Source organism: Hylobates moloch, unplaced genomic scaffold (assembly GCF_009828535.3).
Source record: "Hylobates moloch isolate HMO894 unplaced genomic scaffold, HMol_V3 SCAFFOLD_9, whole genome shotgun sequence".
NCBI lineage: Eukaryota > Metazoa > Chordata > Mammalia > Primates > Hylobatidae > Hylobates > Hylobates moloch.
In genome coordinates this window covers 89,825,965-89,848,523 of record NW_026652284.1, presented here as the reverse complement: position 1 = coordinate 89,848,523, position 22,559 = coordinate 89,825,965, and the positions used below count along the sequence as shown (strand labels likewise).

Below are 22,559 nucleotides of genomic sequence, written 5' to 3'. Positions count from 1 at the left end.
GTAGGCACTTACCATTGACTTCATTTTACAGATTAATAAATGGAAGTTTAGAAAGGCTGAGTAACTTGTTTATGGTTACAAAGTTCCATTTAAACCCAAGCTGGTCTAACTCTAGAGCTGCTGCTCTTAATCATCCTGCTGTGCATTCTTTCAAATGGTCTATGATTTAATAATTTAATACAGAGGATACCAGTATGTCTGTGTGTGTGTATGTGCATGCGTGCATGCACGTGAGCATGCACAGGTGTGTCATATAATCTCATGGGGTAAGGAAATAAAACATTAGGTCCTCTGTTTTTGTTGTCCATCTGAAGCTAAAAATTAACCACTATTAATATTCAATATCCAGATCAACCTAGCAATCTCATTTAGTCCATATCTGAGATGTCACATGTAACGTATCTCAGGAGGAGGGAAGTTTACAAAATGGAGGTGCTGACTGTGTCACCATCAATGCAGTCGAGGTGTGCCTGGTTTAATGGATTTATGGATTTTATTATCCCTTCCTCCCTCCCTTCCTTCCTTCTGCTGAATACATGATAAGAACTATGCCAAACCGTGATTATACAGCCTGAATATAAATAAGATACACAGAAGTTTCTAGTGTCATAGGGATAATATGCATATTTATGTATTTGTTTAATTTATAATCAACTGAGAATCTACTATATGCCATGCATTATTCCGGGGAATCAGCAGAGAACCATAAAGACAACATCTGTAAAATAATAGAGCTTATGTTCTAGAGGAAGAGATTGAAAATAAATAAAAACAGACATCCTACTAGGAGTTATGTATAAATAAAGTAAACAGGAGTTTGGGTGGCAATTTTAAATAAAAGTGGTACGGAAAGTCCTCTCTGGAGTGATAACCCTTGTCAAAAGATCTGACTGAAATTAGGGTGTCAGCCATGCAAGTATTTGGTGGAGGAGGATTCCAAGCAGAATGAAAAGCAAGTACAGGCCAGGCACGGTGGCTCATGCCTGTAATCCCAGCACTTTGGGAGACCAAGGCAGGTGGATCACAAGGTCAGGAGATCAAGACCATTCTGGCCGACATGGTGAAACCCTATCTCTATTAAAAATACAAAAATTAGCTGGGTGTGGTGGCGTACACCTGTAGTCCCAGCTACTTGAGAGGCTGAGGCAGGAGAATTGCTTGAATCTAGGAGGTGGAAGTTGGAGTGAGCCAAGATTGCGCCACTGCACTCCAGCCTGGCAACAGGGTAAGACTCCATCTCAAAAATAAATAAATAAATAAATAATGAAAAGCAAGTACAAAGGACCTGAGATAGGAATGTGCTTGACATGATCACATAAGGAGTCTTCTATGACTAGCATGGCAAAAGCAAGGCATAGGGTCGTAGGAGATAAATTAGAGGGCATCTCTGGGTCAGATCACATGGTTCCTATGGGATGGACTGGACCTGTTGTTTTTACGTATACTATGAAGCCACTGAAGGATTTTGAAGAGGGGTGTAACAAGATCTGATTTATGGTTTTAAAATTTTACTTGACTGAAGTGTGGAGACTCTATTAGAGCAACATGGGAGCAGGAAGACCAGGTAGGAGAAAATCACAGCAGTCCAGGTGGGAGGAGATAGTGGCTCGGGCTCAGGGTCAGGTGGAGGTGTGGAAAGAGACTGGATTCTGGATACAGCATTTTGTGGGTAGAGAAGATAAAGATGCTGATGAATTCAATTTGGGGTGTGAGAAAATTTGAGAAACAAAATTTTGGTATGATCAAATGGGCGTATTAAAATTGTTGACTTATGTATCTGTCTCCTCTACCAGATTATAAGTAGCATTGACAAACAGCAGGAGTTCAATACACATTTCTTGTATGGATAACCTTGAGCAAACCGCGGTGATTTAGTAACAATGCCTCTCACCTCTACATATTCTATTCTCCCAGTTACCATGTTAGCACCAGGTACAGGAGCATGAAACATAATGCAGCCTCCAAATTGGTCACTTCCTATTTCTTCTCCAAACTTTCCTTGGAGACAGGTCTGTGTAGCAAATTCTCCTTCAAAACAGTTTTTAAAGCATCATTAAAAAAATGTCAGAATCCTCTTATATTGAAGATTTTCTCATAACTAATTGTATCATTTGATTCACGTATGATCTCAACCTCAACCTAGAACATAGTTATTTGCATTCACATCATTTCCTCTTTTAGATAGCAAGATAGGTAAGTACCTTGTCTTGTTCAACTTTGTATTCCCTAAAGTGCTTATACAGGATTTTTCAGAGAAGATACTAAATAAATATTTGAATGATCAAGGGAATATTGATAATGGGATTTAGTTTTATTATTTATGAAGCCTTCCCCAAGATTTGAGGATTAACATAATCAATACAATTTTATATTTGTAGAACATGAGAATATGCATTATGTCACTTACTTTTTTACAACCATAGTAAATAGAATAGAAAGTTTTCTTAATTTAAGAAGGATGAAACCAGGTTTCATATACATTGTGATACTTGACGCAGATAAACTGGAATGAGAACATAGCTCGTTTGACATAAAATCCATGAGCTTTGTCTTATACTTCCTTTTGAAGAAAAGGCTATTATTTAAGCGGGATCAGTTATTATTCAACTACTTATAGTATTGTAATGATATGAATGATTACATAACATATTTAAAAGAGACTTGTAAGATGCATTCTGCTTCCTGCTATGAAAACTGTGATATAAACATCATTAAAATTCACTAATATCCATTTCCCTTCTATTTCTGGGTATATGGGTTTTGCACTAACTCACTCTCTTCAAGTTAGGCATAGCCATGGAATCAGTTCTGACCAATGACCCTTGAGTATAAGAGACACCTGTCACTTTGAGACCAAAGCAATGAGTTGCTAGTGCTTTACTCTCCAGCAATCTCATCTCCTGCCTCAGAGATCACAGAAGCCCGTGCTGAGATAGATCCTTCATAAGCCTGGATCCCAAGGCAATTATAATCAGAAGAGCCCACCTGTTGACCCATATGGGACACATGCAGCATGAATGAGAAATAGACTTTTATATTTTAAATCACTGACATTTTGGGCTTGTTTGTAAATAGAGCATAACCTAGTCCAGTGGTTCTTAACTGAGGCCAATTTTGCCCCCAGGGAACATTTTTGCAAAGTCTGGAAACACTTTTGGTTGTCAAAGTTGTTGGAGGAGGCTACTAGAATTTAGTTGGTAGATGCCAAGTGTGCTGTCAAACATCCTGTGATGCACAGGACAGTGCCCCACAGCAAAGAATTATCTGGGCCAAAATACCAACAGTGCTGACTTTGGAAAACTCTGACTTAGCCTACTCCTACTGGCTCAGATCTTTATATCTATAGATTTCCCCACCCCCATCATTCCATCTATCCATTTGTCTGCCTATCCATCATCAGTCTAGGAATTAAATTAAAATATCTTTCTACAATAAATCCACTCTCACACTGTTCTGATAAACTGCAAATTCTGAAAAATTGAAAAAGCCCTGATGAATCAAAGATTTGCTAAACAGAATCTTTGTATCACTATCAAATATAGTTCTCCATATTTTCTGAGTAAATCTAAATAATGCAGTTTCTTGCTGACAATATTAAAACTAATCATCAAGGTCTAATCTAAACATAATAATGAATCATAATTATAGGAAGATGATTTATAAACAGAATCCAAGTGCACTTATTTCTCCCATTATAGTGTCAGCATTAACCACTTTTCTTCAATATATTCAAATATCTTCATGTTACTCACAAATACTATCAGCATTTTGAAATTTCCACATTTAATTATATTTACAAGATATTTAATGGTATCTTATAATAAGATTAATATCATTAAATTATATTTAATGATATTTACAATGAAATACATTGAAATAATGTATTTCAATATAAACCAATTAAATTGTAAAACTATATGGCATGATTATACCAACCACGAGAGCTGCTAAAATTACCTGTGTCAAATCCATCAGGACATGCGGGAATTTTGTTATTCCACTCAACATTATCAGATCCTCTTATTAAAATATTTCTTGTAAGAATTCCAACTTCTGCTCTTGCTTCAAACAGAGTTCCATCAGGGAGTGTGACCGTAATTCCTAAGTGTGTGTAATTTAGTGGGTTACTTAGTGTTATGTTTATGCCATCAGCAGATACAGATGCAATGGTCATTTTTTCATTCTCTCCTTGACTGTGTCTAAAAATTTTAACAAAAAATTTTAAAATTAATATAAATTGACATAACATATTGTTTTGGTATATTTGTTTTATTCATTTTAAATACTTCTTTGCAAAATAGGAAACTATTCTTATGTCATATAATATTCTGAACAGAAATTAGAATAAAACATTTTATTCTTGCTTGATTAAGTTTTACAAATATATTCAATTCAATTAAATATTTTTCAAGTTCTACATTCGTTCCTAGAACTGGAGTAGCTTATAAAAAGTATTTGGAAAACTATTAATTTATAACTTGGAGGATCATACTCAGTGGTTCTCAATCGAGGATGATTTTATTCCTCCCAGGGGACATTTAGCAATGCCTGAAGACACTTTTGGTTGTTACAATTGGGGGCTGCTACTGACATCTAGTAGGTAGAGACCAGGGGTGTTTCTAAGCATCCCATGATACACAGGATTTCCCCAATATAACAAAGATGATCCGGTCCAAAATTTCAGTCATGCACAAGTTGAGAACCTTTATAAAGGGGAGTCACTGAAAGTTGCTGAACAAGGAAAAGAAATTATTGAGTTGAAGTTTAGGAGATCTCATTTTTACCATTCCTCCAAATATACCCCAAATTCCAGCCACAGCAGAAGGGATTTGCCAATTCTGTAATGTACACATTCGTGCATTTAGTCATTCAACAAACATTTATTGAGGGTCTAACCTGCATTTTAGGCATAGAACTAAGCACTGGGGATACCAAGTAGAAAGTTTCCCTGATTTTAAGGAGACAAGTGTGTCAATGCTTGATTGTATAATATATTATCTACTAAAGTGTGATTGCTGCCGTTAACAAAGGTAAGCCTAAGGGAGTTACCTCTGTGTTTTCCCAACATTTTCTTTTGACTCTTCTCTCCCTTGGCACCTTTTACTCCTTTAAATGCCAGTTCAAATGACAGTGCCACGTGTGAAATAGATTCAAAGCAGCTCTCTCAACTTTCCCAACCCTACTTCTGCATTCTCTATACACTCTGCATAAAGCTCCGTTAGTGCTCAGAGCAACCACACTGCAGTCCTATGAGATAATCTACCTTTCTGTCCCTTCCACTGACTTGTCTGCTCTTCTAGGCATGAGACCCATTGAAATCATTTTATATGCTAAGCACTTAGTACAGCACCTGTCACAACTCAATAACAGGTTTTGATTGATTGAACAAATTAATGCAGAGTAAATTCGTGGGGGAAGAAAGTGGAATGGAGCCCAAAGAGGAAGATGATGTAATATTCCAGGTGTGAGAGGCTGAGAATCTAAATCAAACTGAGAGTAGAGAAAGCTGAGAGACATGCCAAGGGCAGACCAAAAGAACTTGGTGATACAAAGGAAATAATGAATGATGATAATTAGAAGGTCAATGAAAAAGATTTGTGAAGAAGAAAACTAGAATGCAGGGGTTTAAAGAAAGAAAACAAAGGATAGTAAGGATAAAATAGAAGAAATGAGCATATAATATCTAAGCAGTTTACAACTCTAAAATAAAGGATTAAAAAAAGAAAGATGCTACAGGAGACAGGAGAACAAAGCTGTTTATCAAGACAATGGGTGGATGGGGACAAGAATCATTCCAAAAGATACAGGGAAGGAATTGTTGGGTAGGGGCAGGGAAAGGTGGAGATTAAGGATGCTTAGAGATAAGGGCGAACCAGTGGTACAAGATCTCACAGGTGGTATGCAAAAAGACTAGATTAGCCTCCCTTGAATTTTCCTGGATTCGGATGATACGATGATTTCTTTAGAAAAGAAGTTGTGAAAAGCATTTTCATATGTTGTATGTACCTAAACACATCTTTCCTTCTTTGTTGTAATATAACAACACTAAGTGTAATAAGCACTTAGTTTGAGTCAAGTTCTGCTTTTACTGCTTTACACTTATTAACTAATGTAATCCTTACTAATAGCATTCCAATTTTACTGAAGCTCAGAGAGATAAAACAATATAACTACAGAACTAGTAAGTGGTATTGCAGGGAGCTAGACACAGACAAACTGACTTTTGAAGGCATTTTCTTAACCACTGGCTTTGCAAACTCTCAAATAAGATTTACCAATGACACAATGAACAATTAGATTTGGTGGGAAACTCCTTAATTCTTGTTTCTGAAAAATAAATAGCCCTATTCTAAACCCTTTCATTTCACACAAAAAACCATAAATGAAGATTTTCTACTCTGTTAGTAAGCCCTATCATTTTCCTGCTTTTTTATTTTGCCATTATATAATTAAAATTTCTTCCAAGGGCAGAACAAAATGAGCACTAAAGCTAAGTATATATTTAATTCTTCCTAATAACTGCAAGTCTATTTTTAACATGGAATATGACAAACTCAAAATGCCATCTTGAATTTTAAATTTAAGTTGTAACATGGCCTTAACACAATTTAGCTGTTTCTTATCATAAATCACTGTTCGTTTCCTAATAATCACAACCATATTCAATTTTACTATTATCTATAATTTGAACAATAAAGCAAAAATAATGCTCCTCTGGCCCTACCCCCATGATACTTGGTGGTATGTTAATTTTCTTTCTTTTATGTCTTATTTGCTAAAATATGTAATTAAACAGGAATTAAGGATCATAGGTACTTTCAGTTTTAAAATAACAGGCACCTAAAAGGTTATGTGAATCACTTTTTGTATAATGATTTCTTCTCTTTTATTTAGTCATTATTAACAATTTTGCTCAATGGGAACCATTTGCTAAGGCTGTAAGATAGGAGAGTTCACTAGCTGCTTTCAAACATGTTCTTTGGTGACCTCAAACTAAGAAGCTCATTTACATTTTTTCATTTATTAAGGTATTTATTTAAAACTCTAAGATATTTCCAAATGACTTTTAGTAGTCAAACACTTCTTTTTTCCAAATAGATTCTCACATGGCAGCCAAACCATGTAAAACATACATTTTACTAGGACATAGTTATTTCATAGGTTCAAATTTATATTTTTTCTTATTGTAAATCTATCAATTATAATGCAATACAAATGTGATCAACCTAATGTTAACACTTGGCAAATCTGTATTTGGCCGTTCGTATTTCATTATTAGAGGTTTCAAGCTTAAACCAAATAGTCATGCACCATCTGAATTGTCCCTCTTTATACAGTATAAAAATTTCTTTTCTAAATACACATAACTAAGCCCAGAAGACATCATACCTGTGTCCTGTGCTTGCAATTACAATGTTATCTCCTGGTTTCCATGTTACTGCTTCTTGTAAAATTAAAAATTTTTCCCCTGCCTTTGCAGTATGAGCCAAGCGAGTCCAGATCACAGGAACAGGCACACCTAGAACCAACACACTGAGTATTTCTTTACATGTGTTTGATTGATTATTGAGAACTTTATGCATTTTAATCTTTTCCTAAATTGAATCAATGTTGGAAAGGTTCATTTTACCTTGGCATTTCATACATTTCTTCAAAAAGAAATATGTAGAATGCTTGCTTTATAAAAGTAACAATTGTGTTTGTAATGACATGTATATGACTATACAACTTTTCAAAAATATTCTTCTGCAATGATATACCCTATTTATAACCATCTTTTTTTTTTTACAGGGACACAATGTAAATGGGGTGTGATAATGTTGTCAAAATGAGCGAAGTCTATTGTCTTTGTCATTATTGATAGGAATTTGTTAAACTAATAATCTAGAGTCAAATGTAGACTTTTCTAAGAAATTACATAGTATATATATTGAGCCCCATGTACGACTTTTATGATAATAAGGTATCACATTTATGGTATTCTAAATTTATAAAAGGGATAGATTATTGCCATGTAGAAGACTTCAATATAAAAAAGATTCACACCATGCTTTCTTTAAATAGTATGTTGCCCTGGTACCTCAAACATGATCAAAATCATTTTTGCTTGCTGACAAGGTTCTAGGATATAGTTACAGAAATCCACAACTATAAATCTCTTGTTATATTTTAGAGAGGCCCCATTTTCAGATACAAATATAAGAAATTACATTCTTCTGCTTCTAGACTTAGTCTTTTTATATAGATAAATAAATAAAGTAAACAGGCAATTACAGACAGGTACTATGGTTAGTGTAAAATGAAACGAGAAGAGCCTGGAGGCTCATGAAAGGGGGAAGAGGAGGAATGTAGAAAAGACCCAGAAATGCTTTCGCAAGTGTGACCTTGGTTCTGAGTTTTTTTGTTTTTGTTTTTGTTTTTTTTGAGACAGAGTCTCACTGTGTCGCCCAGGCTGGACGGCAGTGGCGTGATCTTGGCTCACTGCAAGCTCTGCCTCCCGGGTTCACGCCATTCTCCTGCTTCAGCCTCCTTGTAGCTGGGACTACAGGCACCCTCCACCACGCCCAGCTAATTTTTTTTTTTGTATTTTTCGTAGAGACGGGGTTTCACCGTGTTAGCCAGGATGGTCTCGATCTCCTGACCTCATGATCTACCCGCCTCGGCCTCCCAAAGTGCTGGGATTACAGGCATCAGCCACTGCACTGGCCTGTTTTGTTTTGTTTTGTTTTGTTTTTTTGAGACAGAGACTCACTCTGTCACCCAGCCTGGAGTGCAGTGGTGTGATCTTGGCTCACTGCAGCCACCACCTCCTGGGTTCAAGCGATTCTCCTGCCTCAGCTTCCTAAGTAGCTGGGCTTACAGGTGTGTACCACCATGCCTGGCTAAATTTTGTATTTTTAGTAGAGACAGGGTTATGCCATGTTGGCCAGGCTGGTATCGAACTCCTGGCCTTAGGTGATCCACCCGCTTTGGCCTCCCCAAGTGCTGGGATTACAGGTATGAGCCACCGTGCCTGGCCTGGTTCTGAGTCTTGATGTCTGGGCTAGCCTGGCTTGGATGTGAGAAAGAAGGAAGGGGTAAAGAGGGGATATCTAAAGACATGAGAAGCCTAACACGCTTTCACTTTATCACAGGATAAATTATAATTATCACAGGATAATTATCCCTGGTGTCCTGGTGAGTCTTCCTCTACCAACTCCCTTAGCCACTTGGCCACAGTACCGTGCAGATCCAGGATTCCCTCCCGCACAGCCAGTGTTTTGGCACCATAGACAGGGAGCTCAGGAGATCGCAGGTGCCCATGCAAGGTAATGACAGCCTTGTGTTGGAATGGGGATGTCTCTGTCCCAATCTGCAAAAGATGTCACAAATGCCATTCAGAAAATTAAAACCCCAAATCCACAATTCTAATCACACAAAAGTAGTTCTTTTCTATCTTCTCTTCTCTTTTGAGAATTAATTGCTCAGTTCATATCTTTCTTTTGAAAAATAAATCTTTAATTTTCTAGTCAGCCAAATAAACTATGCCAGACCTTTGAAAGGTATACTGATTGACTTTAGCCACATCTCAGAGTTAATGCTTTCCTGTTCTATTTTAGATTATGCTCTATGGGAATATACTACTATCTTCCCATTAAAAACACCATATTCTGGGAAACTTTTCTCCTTGCATAAAGGATTTTATACCAACAACAGAGACCTAAACAAAGATAAACTCAGGAGAGGTTGGTATAATTAACTATCCATTTTACACATTGTATTTAAAAAAATGAATGGAGAGAGGTTAGAAATGAACATGTATTATGTTCTTTTGAATACCTGAAGAATGCCTCCATCTGTAATTAGAATATTTTCTGCCTGGAGTTCAATGTCAGCTTCATCAAATATTAGAGTCCCACCTATGAATCATATAATTTTGAAATACATCACAAGGAAAAATCTTGTTAAAAGTTACCTACTAAATTATTCATTACAATTTAACATAATAATTATTAAATTATACATTAAATTAAAATTTAATTCCTCATTCATGTTCTGCTATTGTTATGCATATAACTTCACTTCAGTTCTTTGGCAACACAAAAGCATAAAAACTCTAGACAAAACCGTGGGAGTTTACAGAAAATCAAATTCCAGGGAAGATTATTTTCCCTTGAACATTGGGAAAGTAGCTTATTTTAGATGCTACTAAATAGCTCAGCTATGCAAATTAGTTCTATAAACACAGCACCTCAAAATATAAATGAAAAACAAAAGCAATTAAAGAAAAGCATATTGATAAAAACCATTATAATGTCAACATTAGCTCTGAACTTTTACCCATTAATTTGCACTCTCAACAGCTATAGCCTGATTAGCATTATTAAAGATCATACCAAGATACATTTTTATGAGACTAGTATAAATTTGTAAATTTATAAGTATTAAAATTTTATTTGTCCAAAGGTCCAATATTTAATAACTTCAGAAACCTGAAACTTTTCTATTTTACCAGAAGTTAAAAATAGTACAATAACAATGCAGGAGTCTTCTGGTGGCTAAGCCTGTTATGGCAAAGTTTGTGCACTAAATCCTCAAGCAGTCTACTCTTACCAATTAATGATTCTTTTACATGCAATTATCACAGTTGTGGTTACTTAGTTTTCCATAGTAAAAAATAAAACACAGCAGCAGAGACAACCCCAGGCAACAACAGAAACAGGTTCACAGGCAAAGGTGAAAATCACAACTTGTCTTCCAAAGGGAGTCAAGGAGATCATTTAGGATAGAGGTGAACAAATCCCTATGACTTTTTAACTCCTGGGACCCACTACATCAGTGTTTTTCAAAGTGGAAAATACCTTTTTTGTTGTGATCTAGTGAAAGTGCGTGGGCATGCTCACACCTCCCCACATTGTTATTGAACCAAAAGTTTCATAAAACAACATTTAGCTTTAAAAGGTACTTACCCATATGCATGCAATCTATTCTGATGCTTTCTATCCTATTTAATTTTTAAAATGCTGGCTGCAACACATTAAATAATACCATAACCACAAATGGATTGTAATACTCAATTTGGAAAGCCCAGGACTACACTGTGTATTAAAAAAATGATGGAACTACGGATGTTCATAATTGTGGATTTTGATTAAATCAGTTTCACAGAAATATTTCTCAGGCAGAGTCTAATGAACAGATATTCAGAAATTTACCCTGAATAAGCAACATTTTCAAAATAGGGGTGCTTTGATCCAGCAGAATGGTCTGTCCTTTTGTAATAACAACAAGAGACCCTTCTTCTGGGGGAGATTTTCCCCCCCATGAGAAATTGGAGGACCAGGCATCAACATAAAGAAAGCCAGCATTATCCTGTAATAGAATATAAGAGACCTTAAAATTTAGGGATTTTACCAGAGTTTTTCATTCGATTTTTCAAAAAGCATTTTATTACAATATAAATATATTTATATTATATAGTAAATATATATAAACAATAAGCATTTTATTAATAATAAAATCTAACCTACTTAAAATGTGTTATAATTGCCTCTTGGTTTATTTCACAATAATGATCAAGTTTAAAAAATCTGTTACCAATTACCCCACAACTCAGAAAAATCAAAAATCTTAAATAATAAAAATTTTAGGAAAAGCAACAAAAAATGTAAGCTACTTTAAATTTATTGTTGTCACAGCTCAGTTATTTTTTTGGAGACATTAAAGTAAAACACCAATTATCAATTAGCCCACCTCCCATAATGTTAGTTTTCTATTGCTGTGATTACTATACCCAACAGCACTATTACCAGTTTGGCCATGCCGACACCTCTGATGTGGACACGAACTGGAGCCCACCCTGATAGAGTATGGGCATCTGTCATGCAGATGATGTGTGTCTTGTTGGAATACTCAACATCACATTTAGCTTCAGCTATGGTGATATGAACATCCTCTATATTTTCACTGTAAAAAAGAGGGAAAACATAACATGTATGTTTTTCTCAAATTTCTAGATCATGCTGTCAAACCCTTTTATTCCTATGTATTATTGCAAAAAAAAAAAAGACCTCGTTCTATCAGCCACCAAAGTGCAGATCGATGCTTTTTTCAATATTAAGACTTCAAAATATTTATTGAAAAAAAAGTAAACAAAGAGGTTAAGAGTCCAGAAAATAGGACTGTAACTAGCAGGTGTTCCAGTGTTGGGGAAAGAAACAGTGATTGTTGTTGTTATTCAGTGATTCTATGTTGATCTCCCAACAGGTACTTTTAAAAGAGATTTTCAAGGATCACTTGTCCATGTGACATTTTCATCATGTTTGTGGACTTTAGAACTTAACCTCCAGGTAAAAATGCAAGTTCAAGGTAATCATAACTGCTTGAGGAGTTACAATGAACTTCTATGGTGTTTGTGATCTGGTGTTTTGACTTCAGCCTTCCCCACCTGAATAATGATGAAAATGCAGTACACAAATTTGAGCCAAATAATGAGTATGTTTAAGAAAAAGAAACTTGACCAATTACAGTAGAGTAGAACAGCTGTATGGAAAGATGTTTCTTTGATCCAATGAAGCAGATCATGGCTGGAGATAAGATGATGGGGAAAGCACAAGAAGAAGGTGATTTATATTTGTGATGCTACATACCAGGATTGAGGGCAAGTTGTCTAACCTGTTTAATCTGTCTTCTAACCACAAAACAAGGTAAAAACATCTCAGGAAGAAAGGCAGGACTTCTCTGTGGGTAGGCAGGGGTTGCCACAAAATAAATACTCAATAAATGTTAGCAATTAGTACTATTTTTGCCTTAAGCTTAAGTTACGAGCATATAGGTACACATTGCATGACTGTATTTCTGCACTGTCCGGGCATAGGAGAAAGCAGGCGTAATGGTTCAGGTCTGGAAATGCACAATGATGGGTATTTGTGTGGAGACAGTACCTGAATCCTGATCCCATGACTGTCAGTCTGGTGCCCCCTGCTGTACTGCCTCTCTTAGGAGATACTGCAGTGATGAGTGGAGTCAGTGACACTGTGTACGTAAACGGAGTCATGGACTGTGACAAATCTTTCCCATTAACCACACTCACTTCACAGGCTTGCTCAGCCCCCGTGCCTATGAAAGGAGGATCAGACTGAATGCACTTCTGCCATCAGGCCCTGATTCATTTCCAAAACCTCCAAACATTTTCAATAACATCTTCCTTTTCACACAATCATCTTTCTTTTCCAATAGACCTAGGCTACATGTGAATAATAGTGGCCTCTAGCAATAGCCAAAAACATTACAAAGTTCATGCTCATTATCAACAGAAGAAAAAGCCCTTCGACCCTCCCAGGGAGACTCTTCCTGTAGAACATTCTACAAACTTGCCAGCTTAGTTTTCCAATTCTAGAGGATCCAACTTTGTAAATTAGAACAGGAAGGAGGGAAGAACTGCTTAAAGGCAGGCACACTGACAACAGCAAGGAGTGACAGCTGAAGGCAAGGTCAGACACAAGGACTACAGAAACCTGATGCAAAAACCTAACGAGAAGATGCAGAGCCAGTGTTAAGACAAACAACCTAAAACCTTGACAAGTCTCGAAGCATTGCTACATATTTTTTTTAATCAGGATTAAACTCTGGTGTGGAAATGATAAATAAGCTCCATCATAAAAATATTGCATTTTTCAATATTCTTTGTTAAGGAAGTCAGAGAAAGAAGCAACAATATTTAGAAAAGCTTCACAAATTTCGTTAATGTTTTAAAAAATGTGTTCACATAAAACATATCCTTTATTCTTCTAGAATATTCACATTGTTTAAATATCTTCTTAAATTTTGTTAAGTAATAACTAAGATTTGTTGTCCAAAGTACCAAATATTTAATCTTCACAACAATCCATTGAATTAGAGTTGATAATATCTCCATTTAATAGGTGGAGAAACTGAAGCAGAGAGAAGTTACTTGGCTAGGGTTACACAGTAAGTAACAAAATTGAGATTCAGGGACTCCTCAGAGCCCAGGCTCTTAACCATTAACTAAAAATAAATAAGTAAGAATAAGAATAATAGCAAATTACATATGGTTTTAGACATCATTCTATCCACTTTATGTACATTAACTTATTAAACCTGACAATAATCCAGTAGACTACTGTGATTCATCTCACTTTATAGTTGAAAAAACTGAGGCATAGAGAGGTTAAATAACTTATTCAATGACACAGGTAGGGTTTGAGTTTAGCAATGCACTAACGGTATTGACACTCATAGCCATTAATGAAACTCCTATCTTTAACGGAAGCCTAATACTCTAATGGGAACTAAAAATGTGTTCACCATTTGGTATGCTCAATAAACTAAGAACCATCAGTTTATACCAGAAACTGAAAAACTGCAATTTATTACAAACAATTCCATCTGCAATTTATGAACCTCAACAGTCATGTAAATCTAGAAAATGTCCTGAAGAAATTGCTTAGAATAAGGACCCTCATAAAGTGATTTAATTACTCCAAGGAATCCAAGAACTTGAAAAAAGAAATTAACTGATCTTTATAAAATTAACTAGTTCTCAAAGACTGCCATTATTTTTTCTGACAACTTACCATTATTAGACGGAATTTCACATAATAATGTTGTGTAATCAGAACTAAGCCTGTCAATTGCACATTCTGAGCCACAAACTAATATAATTGAACTTTGTGGATTAAATCCGGTGCCTGTCACAGTCATGGTTTGACCCCCACCAAAGCTCCCTAGTAAAGACAAATAAAAAGGAAAAACAAAGCTAATTAAAATAAAACCTCTTCTGTGTACGTATTTTTTACCTTTATTTTAAATGTTAAAAGTAAGTTACATTAAATGAAGTTTTTTAAAACTGAAATTATAGTGCATTATTCTATTAATGCAACTGAATCTCTTTTGATTGTAGTGTTTTTAAATCTTCACTGAGTAAGTGTCATATCTGGTAATTTATTTGAACTATTTCGAGGAACTAAAATTTTATTTAAAAGAGATGTCACAAAGGATTTCAGAGTAGGCAAAACATAGACTATGCAATTACTATTTTAATTATAAGTAGATTGGTTTATTTATACTTTCTTAAGGTTTTTAACCAAAAAATGTTTTAAATAAAAAGATACTAATTTATATAGAAATAATTACATACCAGTGATGTCTAAACATGATTTAAGAAAAATTTTCACGTATAACTGTCATTTTAAGTAGGATTAAGTTTTAGGTAAATTAATCATACATCACTAAGAAATCTAAGGTATTATATTTTAAAGTTTAGTATTTTGAAATAAATCATTATACATTTACATGCTTATTTATTTGCTACATAAAGAAAAATATTTGTATTGTGCTATAAGAACTGGAAATTTTCACGGTGAAACCCCGTCTCTACTAAAAATACAAAAAATAATTAGTCAGGCATGGTGGCGGGTGCCTGTAGTCCCAGCTACTCGGGAGGCTGAGGCAGGAGAATGGCGTGAACCCGGAAGGCAGAGCTTGCAGTGAGCCAAGATCGTGCCACTGCACTACAACCGACAGAGCGAGACTCCGTCTCAAAAAAAAAAAAAAAAAAAAAAAAAAACCTAGAAATTTTATGTGTTTGAGTAACATATTATTTTCTAAATAAGGTTTCTAAATAAGTATTTACTGAAACAAAATATCTGCAGGTTCCTGCACACTTATGACTACCTTGGCTTGGATTAATATTTTGAATATTAAGTGGGTACTCAAATACAACTGTGGACACGGCTGAGCCTTTTGTCTTATGATGCATCATAACAGGAAATGTGCCCCCAGCATGATCTCCCACGATGCACTGCAACACACTGTCATTGGCCATGGTTACATTACACTGAATGTTATTTATCACCACTGAGATTTCCAAGATCTCAAAGCCAAAGTTGGATCCAGTGATCTCAATTTCAGTTCCTGGTGGACCTTAAAAAAAAAAAGCACACAATATAAATATATCTAACTATTAATACACATGCATTTAAAGATATACCTCTTTACTTTTACAAATAAAAGAATACCCTGTGTTTTAAAACTAATATAAATATTAACAATACATGCTATGTCATACAATACATTTTGACTACAATATACCCTACAGTCTACTGTATATAATTATAACTGATTTATCTCAATATTTATTATTTTTCCAGCCCTTTTGTCCATTCTACTGAGTTGTAAGTTACTAATTCATGCTAATAGAGAATAGAGGAGGAGAAAAGAGCAGGTCTAGAGTTAGGAAGTATGAATGTCTGAGCAGCGTGGGTTGGAGCATATTTTAAGGATTAGGCTTACTATCTTTATTTTTGGTAACTTCCTTCCTGACATTAGCAACTCTTTTGAGGAGAGACTACATTTTTCTTAATTCAAACGTTTTTGATAGGTATGACTTGGTAAACAAATTATGATATGTAAATGAGTGTAAGATAGTAAATACAGAAAAAAGGAATTAATTTAAAGACTTGTAGGTGAATGTTGATGTTAATGCCTTGAATGAGTGCACATAGAACAAAGAATTAGATTCTGGCTGTTCTCTTGCTTCCCTCTTTTGACAAACGTACATCGAGGGCATTAAACGTGTAGAATTTTTCATAGGTTGTTCAAATGAATGTCTACATACCTAAATTTTAAATGAAAATTCGTCAACATAACTTTTTACTTGCCCTCAAGTAGTAGTTTGATTTTAATTCAAGTGTTAATAGTAAAGAATTACCATATAATTGACCATAGTGAGGATTGCTTAAATATAAATAATTATTTTATTTTAAACATGAGAGATACTAAAGAGATATTTCATGTTAGGAAAGTTTTTGTTTGTTCATTTGTTTGTTTTGGAGATGGAGTCTCACTCTGTCATCCAGGCTGAAGTGCAGTGGTGCGATCTCAGCTCACTGCAAATTCTGCCTCCCGGATTCAAGTGATTCTCCTGCGTCAGCCTCCCGAGTAGCTGGGACTACAGGCGCATGCCACCACACACGGCTAATTTTTTGTATTTTACTAGAGACGAGGTTTCACCATGTTGCCCAGGCTGATTTTGAACTCCCGAGCTCAGGCAATCCAGCAGCCTCGGCCTCCCAAAGTGCTAGGATTACAGGCGTGAGCCACCGCACCTGGACGGAATAGTTTTAAGATACAATCTAAAGAAAGTTGTATAGGTCTTAACATTTAATTTTGCTTAACATTTTGCCTTTCAAATGGAACAGTGTTGTTCTCAGTGTGCTCTGTCACCTGACTCTTCAGCAAATAAAACAGCTCAGTTCTCACATCTGCAAGTCTCTTATACCTTTGAATACATTGTTTTGAAAAAAAAAAAAAAAATTCAAAGGCAGAGATGGGAAGAGACACAGTCCATGGAAATAAGAAACATATGCCATTATTTGCAATGATTACAACCACATGGGAAAAGAAATATGCCATTGCTATTGTTCACATCTTTCAAAATGAGCAAAGTTGACATATTAAAGAAGATTTCGACAGCAAACTCCTTGAAGGCAGAAAATACTACTTACTCAAACCTGATACATTTCCCTGTGATGTAACCTAAAAAAGACTTTTCTAAAAGGTTAACATTTAATGAGTTCTTCATTAAATGTACTATTCTAAGTTACTTTATATGAATAAACTTCTTTAACTTTATAATGTATGTATCTGCATAAATAAGGAAATTGATGCTTAAAAAACTTGTCCAAAATTTCATCGCTGGAAATTAAAGGAACCAAAATTTGAACCATTTGAGAGCCAACCTCTCAACTATTACACTATAGCTTCCTCTCCAGAATTCAGTACATACATAATAAGCATTTTAATAGTTCGAAGATGATCAGAAATAGCATAGCATAATGACAAAGGACCAAGAAGATATATCAACCTATTGTTAAATTAGAAAAATGAGTCATGCTAAGTAATTAAGAAAATCTTATTTTATAATATTTTCTCCATTGAATGGGCCAATTATCTCCTTAAAAAGAATTCTGGTGTGCTAATAAGTTAATATTCATTTGTAGTTTCATGGACATAAGGTACTCTGAAACACTCTCAATGTAAGTAAGATTGTAACTTTTGAATTTTAACTGGAGTTTCTAGTGCAAATCAACATCAATAACATAAATGAATTACCAGTTTTGGTCTATCTTCACTTATTTTTTCCTTATTTGAAATTTAGGTCAAGTTAATGGGAATTTTGTTCCTAAATAGAAGTTGAAATTTGGCTAAAATTGTCATCCCATAAATGTGTGAAAAATAATCATACAATAGAGACTACACAGAGCTTGAATCCCAGGTATTAAGTGTAAGTGGGATCATTTATAAACACACCTTAATAGTTATTTACAAATATCATTCCAATTCTATACTATTAAATATTATCAATACTATAATATCAAGATAATAAGGCAGATATTGGAGTACCTCTGCTTGGGATAATTCCTCTAAGAAATGGAGTATCCTCCAGGGCATATGTAAAAATCAAAGGTGGATAAGCAATTGTATTAACGAAGATTTTAACATCGACCATTCCAGTGGTCCCAGCGGGAGTGTGGCAGCAGACTTCATTGGGGTTGATGGAAATAATTTGACAAGGGTCATCCCCAATAGTGACTATAGTGTTGCCTGGATAGAAGCCATTTCCTGTGATCACCAGTGTAGTTCCACCACCAATGCTTCCAGAAGTTGGTGATAGAGATGCTACTGGGGGGCTGCTGACAGTCAGGTTTCCCAGAGCCAAGCCTTTACTTCCCACCACAACACTAAGAGAATGATGTCCAACTGGGAGAGGAGTCACAAGAGCAATGATGTTGTTTTCATTAACCTCTATTGCTCTGAACTGTTGATTTCCAATAAAAACAGCAATGTCCTCCAAAACAGTCCCCAAACCTTCTCCTTCAATAAGAAGTTTTACAGATCCTATGATGGAGTTCGGGAAGACTCCTGTTACATAAGGAGTGATGCTTTCTAAATATGAAAAGGTGCAGTTTCCCTGGCACTGGGCAGGCACTCCATGTATTAGAAGATCTACATCCACAAGCTGTTGGGCAGCAGGGGATGTTTCACATTCAATGGCCGTATAATTCACTGATAGAACTTTACATGGGAAACGACCCATAAGGACTTTTACACCTGCAGAAGAAACTGCAAATCCAGAGCCTTTTATGGTCACTCTTGTCATTCCTGTAGTTGATCCTGCATTTGGCAACACCAGGTCAATGTTTGGCAAAAGTACAAATCGCCTATCAAATTCATTGGACAACGTATTGATAGCAGTGCCCAGGTTGTAGACAGTCAAAGTGACAATTTCCCTGATACCAACATCCATTGAGTCTTGAGGGTCAATATGACATGTAATTGAATCCTCACTACTTTCTTCTATGACACAGGGGTAGCTACCAATTGTAACCTGTAAGCAAAATGAATACAAAATAAAACAAGTCAATACATATCTCCAGTATAAACAAATTTTGTATTAGCAACAACTATAAATTTTAAAAGCTAATCATGTGCAACTAAATATCTTTTATTCATAAATTTAATTTGGGAGGGGCTGATTAAGGCATCTCTTGGGTTAAATTGTGATTTGTACATAAATGTGCATTGCTACATTATTCATAATAATCAAAAGGTGAAAACAACCCAAATGTCCATCAACTGATGAATGGATAAATAAAAGTTGGCTTAACATGCAATAGAATATTATTAGGTCATAAAAAGAAATTAAGTACTGATACAAGGTACAACTTGGGTGAACCTTGAAAACATTATGCTGAGTGAAAAATAAATAAACTTGGTCACAATGGACCACATATTGTATGATTCTATTTACAAGAAATGTCCAGAACAACCAAATCTATAGACAGAAAGTAGATTAGAGATTGCCTTAGTCTGGGATCGATGGAGGGATTAGGTGTGATATCTAAGGGCTTTAGGGTTTTTTCTGGGGGTAATAAAAATGTTCTAAAATTGATTGTGTGATGAATGCCAACTCTGTGCCTATGCTAAAAGTTTATGAATTGTACACTGTAAGTGGGTGAATTGTATGGTATGTGATATAGCTCAATAAAGCTGGTAAAAATTAAATAACAAGGTTATCATCAAAATACTTTTATTGGGAAGATATAATAGAAGTACAAAGGAGATATTTATATTCTTACCTTATTAGCACATGGGAGATTACTAAAGCCATGTCCAATAATTGTTATTGGTTCATTTACTGTTCCAGTGGATGGAGTAATGTTGCTTATAGATGGTGAAAAACAACTTGAAACCTCAAATAGCAATCTTTTTGAATTTTTAACCCTGGTATTGTTCAGGCCGCACAGGGGTTCTGTTGCTAGGCAGCCTGCCACAGAGCTTCCCAAGTGTAAATTCTCAGGTCCTCCTTTAGACAAAAGAACTGCCCGTAAGTCGTGAATAACATTCTAAAACGATAACCATTTTCAAACTGAATTACTCTTTATTTTGATGATGATGGTTTAAATTCCGGTAAATCTTTTATGAAAAACAAAATGACAAATGGGTCTTAGGCAGTACAAAAGTATTAAAGACCTGATCAAAGATGTCATAGTAAAGAGAGAAAACTGAATATAAAATTGATTTATTTTTCAGTTTGTCCAAGGCCAGACCCCATGGGGAAAATAATAACATCATCTTACATTTAATATATGTCCAGGCACATACATAGTGTCAGAACTTTTTTACATTACATCTCATTGGAGGCACACAAGGATTCTGGGAGAAAGACTGGTAGGAAGACATTAATGAGATCCTTATTTTAGAGGATAAATTCCAGCCTCACAGAAGCCTAAACCTATTCAAGGTCACGTGGCTAGTAAGATAGAAGCACAGTTAGACTCAGTCATCTGCTACCTGCTCCAGAAATATCACACACACCCTGGGTTACCTGTGTAACAGAGTTTCCATCTTTAACCATCTTACCATGAGCATATGTGGCTTCAGAGCTACCCACAAACAGGTGCAGGGGAATGTGCCTGGTTTCAGCTGGTAAAACATTAATGACTCCTTGGAGAAAAATGGAGTGAGCCTCATCAACATACCCGCTGCTATAATAATGGATTCCAGGTGAAGTAAATTGGTAAGAAAACGAACCTGCCATAAAATGAGATTGCACATAATAAATATAAGCAATTAATGCATATTTGAAAAGAGACTGAAAACAATTTGAAATGATCATTTAAATGCACATACAGATGACAATTTCTTATTTTTCATGTGTATGAAATGTCAACAGAATGTAGTAAAACTCGCTATTAAAAGCTATCTTGTGTAACGAAATTACATTCCATGAAAACAAGATCCAGCATTGATTTTCTAGAAAACCATGGTAAGTCTGACATAACATACCAAAATTTAAAGAAAAATTCAACATGAAATGAAAGAAAATTTTTTTCGTGAGTGAAAAGTTCAAAATCTTACATGTACAAAACAAAACAGGCAATCTAAAAGGCACATTTTACACTGAGCTGTCCTATAGGAAACACTGATTTTAAATTGATTTCAGTCAGTCAAAGTTCATCACTTGCTACCAGATTGGTTTGATTTAAACATATATTCCTATTTTATTGCATTTTGCTTTTTCAATATGTTTTTCAATTGGTTGATTATCACAGAATCAATATATTTCTAATATCAGAACTCACTTGAATATGTATGAAATAACTTGCTTACACTCATTAGTAACATTTTTACTACAGCAATAAAATGCCAAATAACTTCACCTTATGCATTTGTGTATATTATTTGCGTAAAAATACTGTATTAAATCTACACAAAGTGTCATTTTATTACATCTAGGAAAAAGTGGCATGATGCAAAACTCAATAAGCAGAAACATACCTGATGTAGATTTTTGTCTTCCATTTGTGAATCCTTTGCCATCATAAATTACACTTCCAGGACTGGAGACAGAAAAAACCCTATATCCTATCCCTCTAAGAAATGGATGTGTTTGCCAATGCCATGCCACTGTGTCCCCCACAGACACATTAAGGACTGATGGTGACCAGATGTAACCTAATCCATGTACTGGGGGCAAGAATTGAGTCATATTTTAAAAGAAAAAGAGAATTTCTTAATAATTTTCTTTGACAACATTGCAATTTATATACAGTCAGTAGTGAAAACATTTTAATCAACACTAAAACTTAATTACTTACATAATTTAAGCACTTAACAAAAACAAATAGAAATAATGGAAAGCAAGGTAATAAAAAGATAAGGAAAAATTAAGTCACGAAACTCCAAAAGCTATGATCAACAGATAATTTGAAAAAAAAATTGGAAAGTCAATAAATAATTTGCTTAGAAATCTTACATACAATATTTTTAAAGCTATGATCAATTTTAATTGGAATATTCATTTGGAAATCCGTGACCAATAATAAACTACAACAATTTGGGAGTATCTGTGCTACAGCAAAACCAAATGGTAATTCCTGAAGTTGGAAATTGGAAAGTATGGCCTTCTAGACTCAAGTCTACCACTAATTCGCTCTGTACATGACCCTCTATGTCAAGCAGTTACTGCTGACAAATTATAAAAGAAATAACAA

At 35.1% G+C, this 22,559-nt stretch overlaps 1 protein-coding gene across 1 annotated transcript in view; it reads right to left on the bottom strand.

Annotated features, from left to right (window-relative positions):
* PKHD1L1 (PKHD1 like 1) overlaps positions 1 to 22,559 on the bottom strand; it is a 161,310-nt gene that overhangs the window by 66,211 nt on the left and 72,540 nt on the right. The window contains exons 35-48 of the mRNA XM_032760273.2: positions 21,844 to 22,032; positions 20,926 to 21,096; positions 20,142 to 20,368; positions 18,406 to 19,390; positions 15,676 to 15,924; positions 14,577 to 14,726; positions 12,924 to 13,098; positions 11,790 to 11,946; positions 11,196 to 11,352; positions 9,820 to 9,899; positions 9,223 to 9,352; positions 7,390 to 7,519; positions 3,958 to 4,199; positions 1,892 to 2,028 (exon numbers count right to left, since the gene is read on the bottom strand). Coding sequence (XP_032616164.1) covers positions 1,892 to 2,028; positions 3,958 to 4,199; positions 7,390 to 7,519; positions 9,223 to 9,352; positions 9,820 to 9,899; positions 11,196 to 11,352; positions 11,790 to 11,946; positions 12,924 to 13,098; positions 14,577 to 14,726; positions 15,676 to 15,924; positions 18,406 to 19,390; positions 20,142 to 20,368; positions 20,926 to 21,096; positions 21,844 to 22,032 — 3,179 coding nt within the window. The remainder of the gene's footprint in view (positions 1 to 1,891; positions 2,029 to 3,957; positions 4,200 to 7,389; positions 7,520 to 9,222; positions 9,353 to 9,819; positions 9,900 to 11,195; positions 11,353 to 11,789; positions 11,947 to 12,923; positions 13,099 to 14,576; positions 14,727 to 15,675; positions 15,925 to 18,405; positions 19,391 to 20,141; positions 20,369 to 20,925; positions 21,097 to 21,843; positions 22,033 to 22,559) is intronic.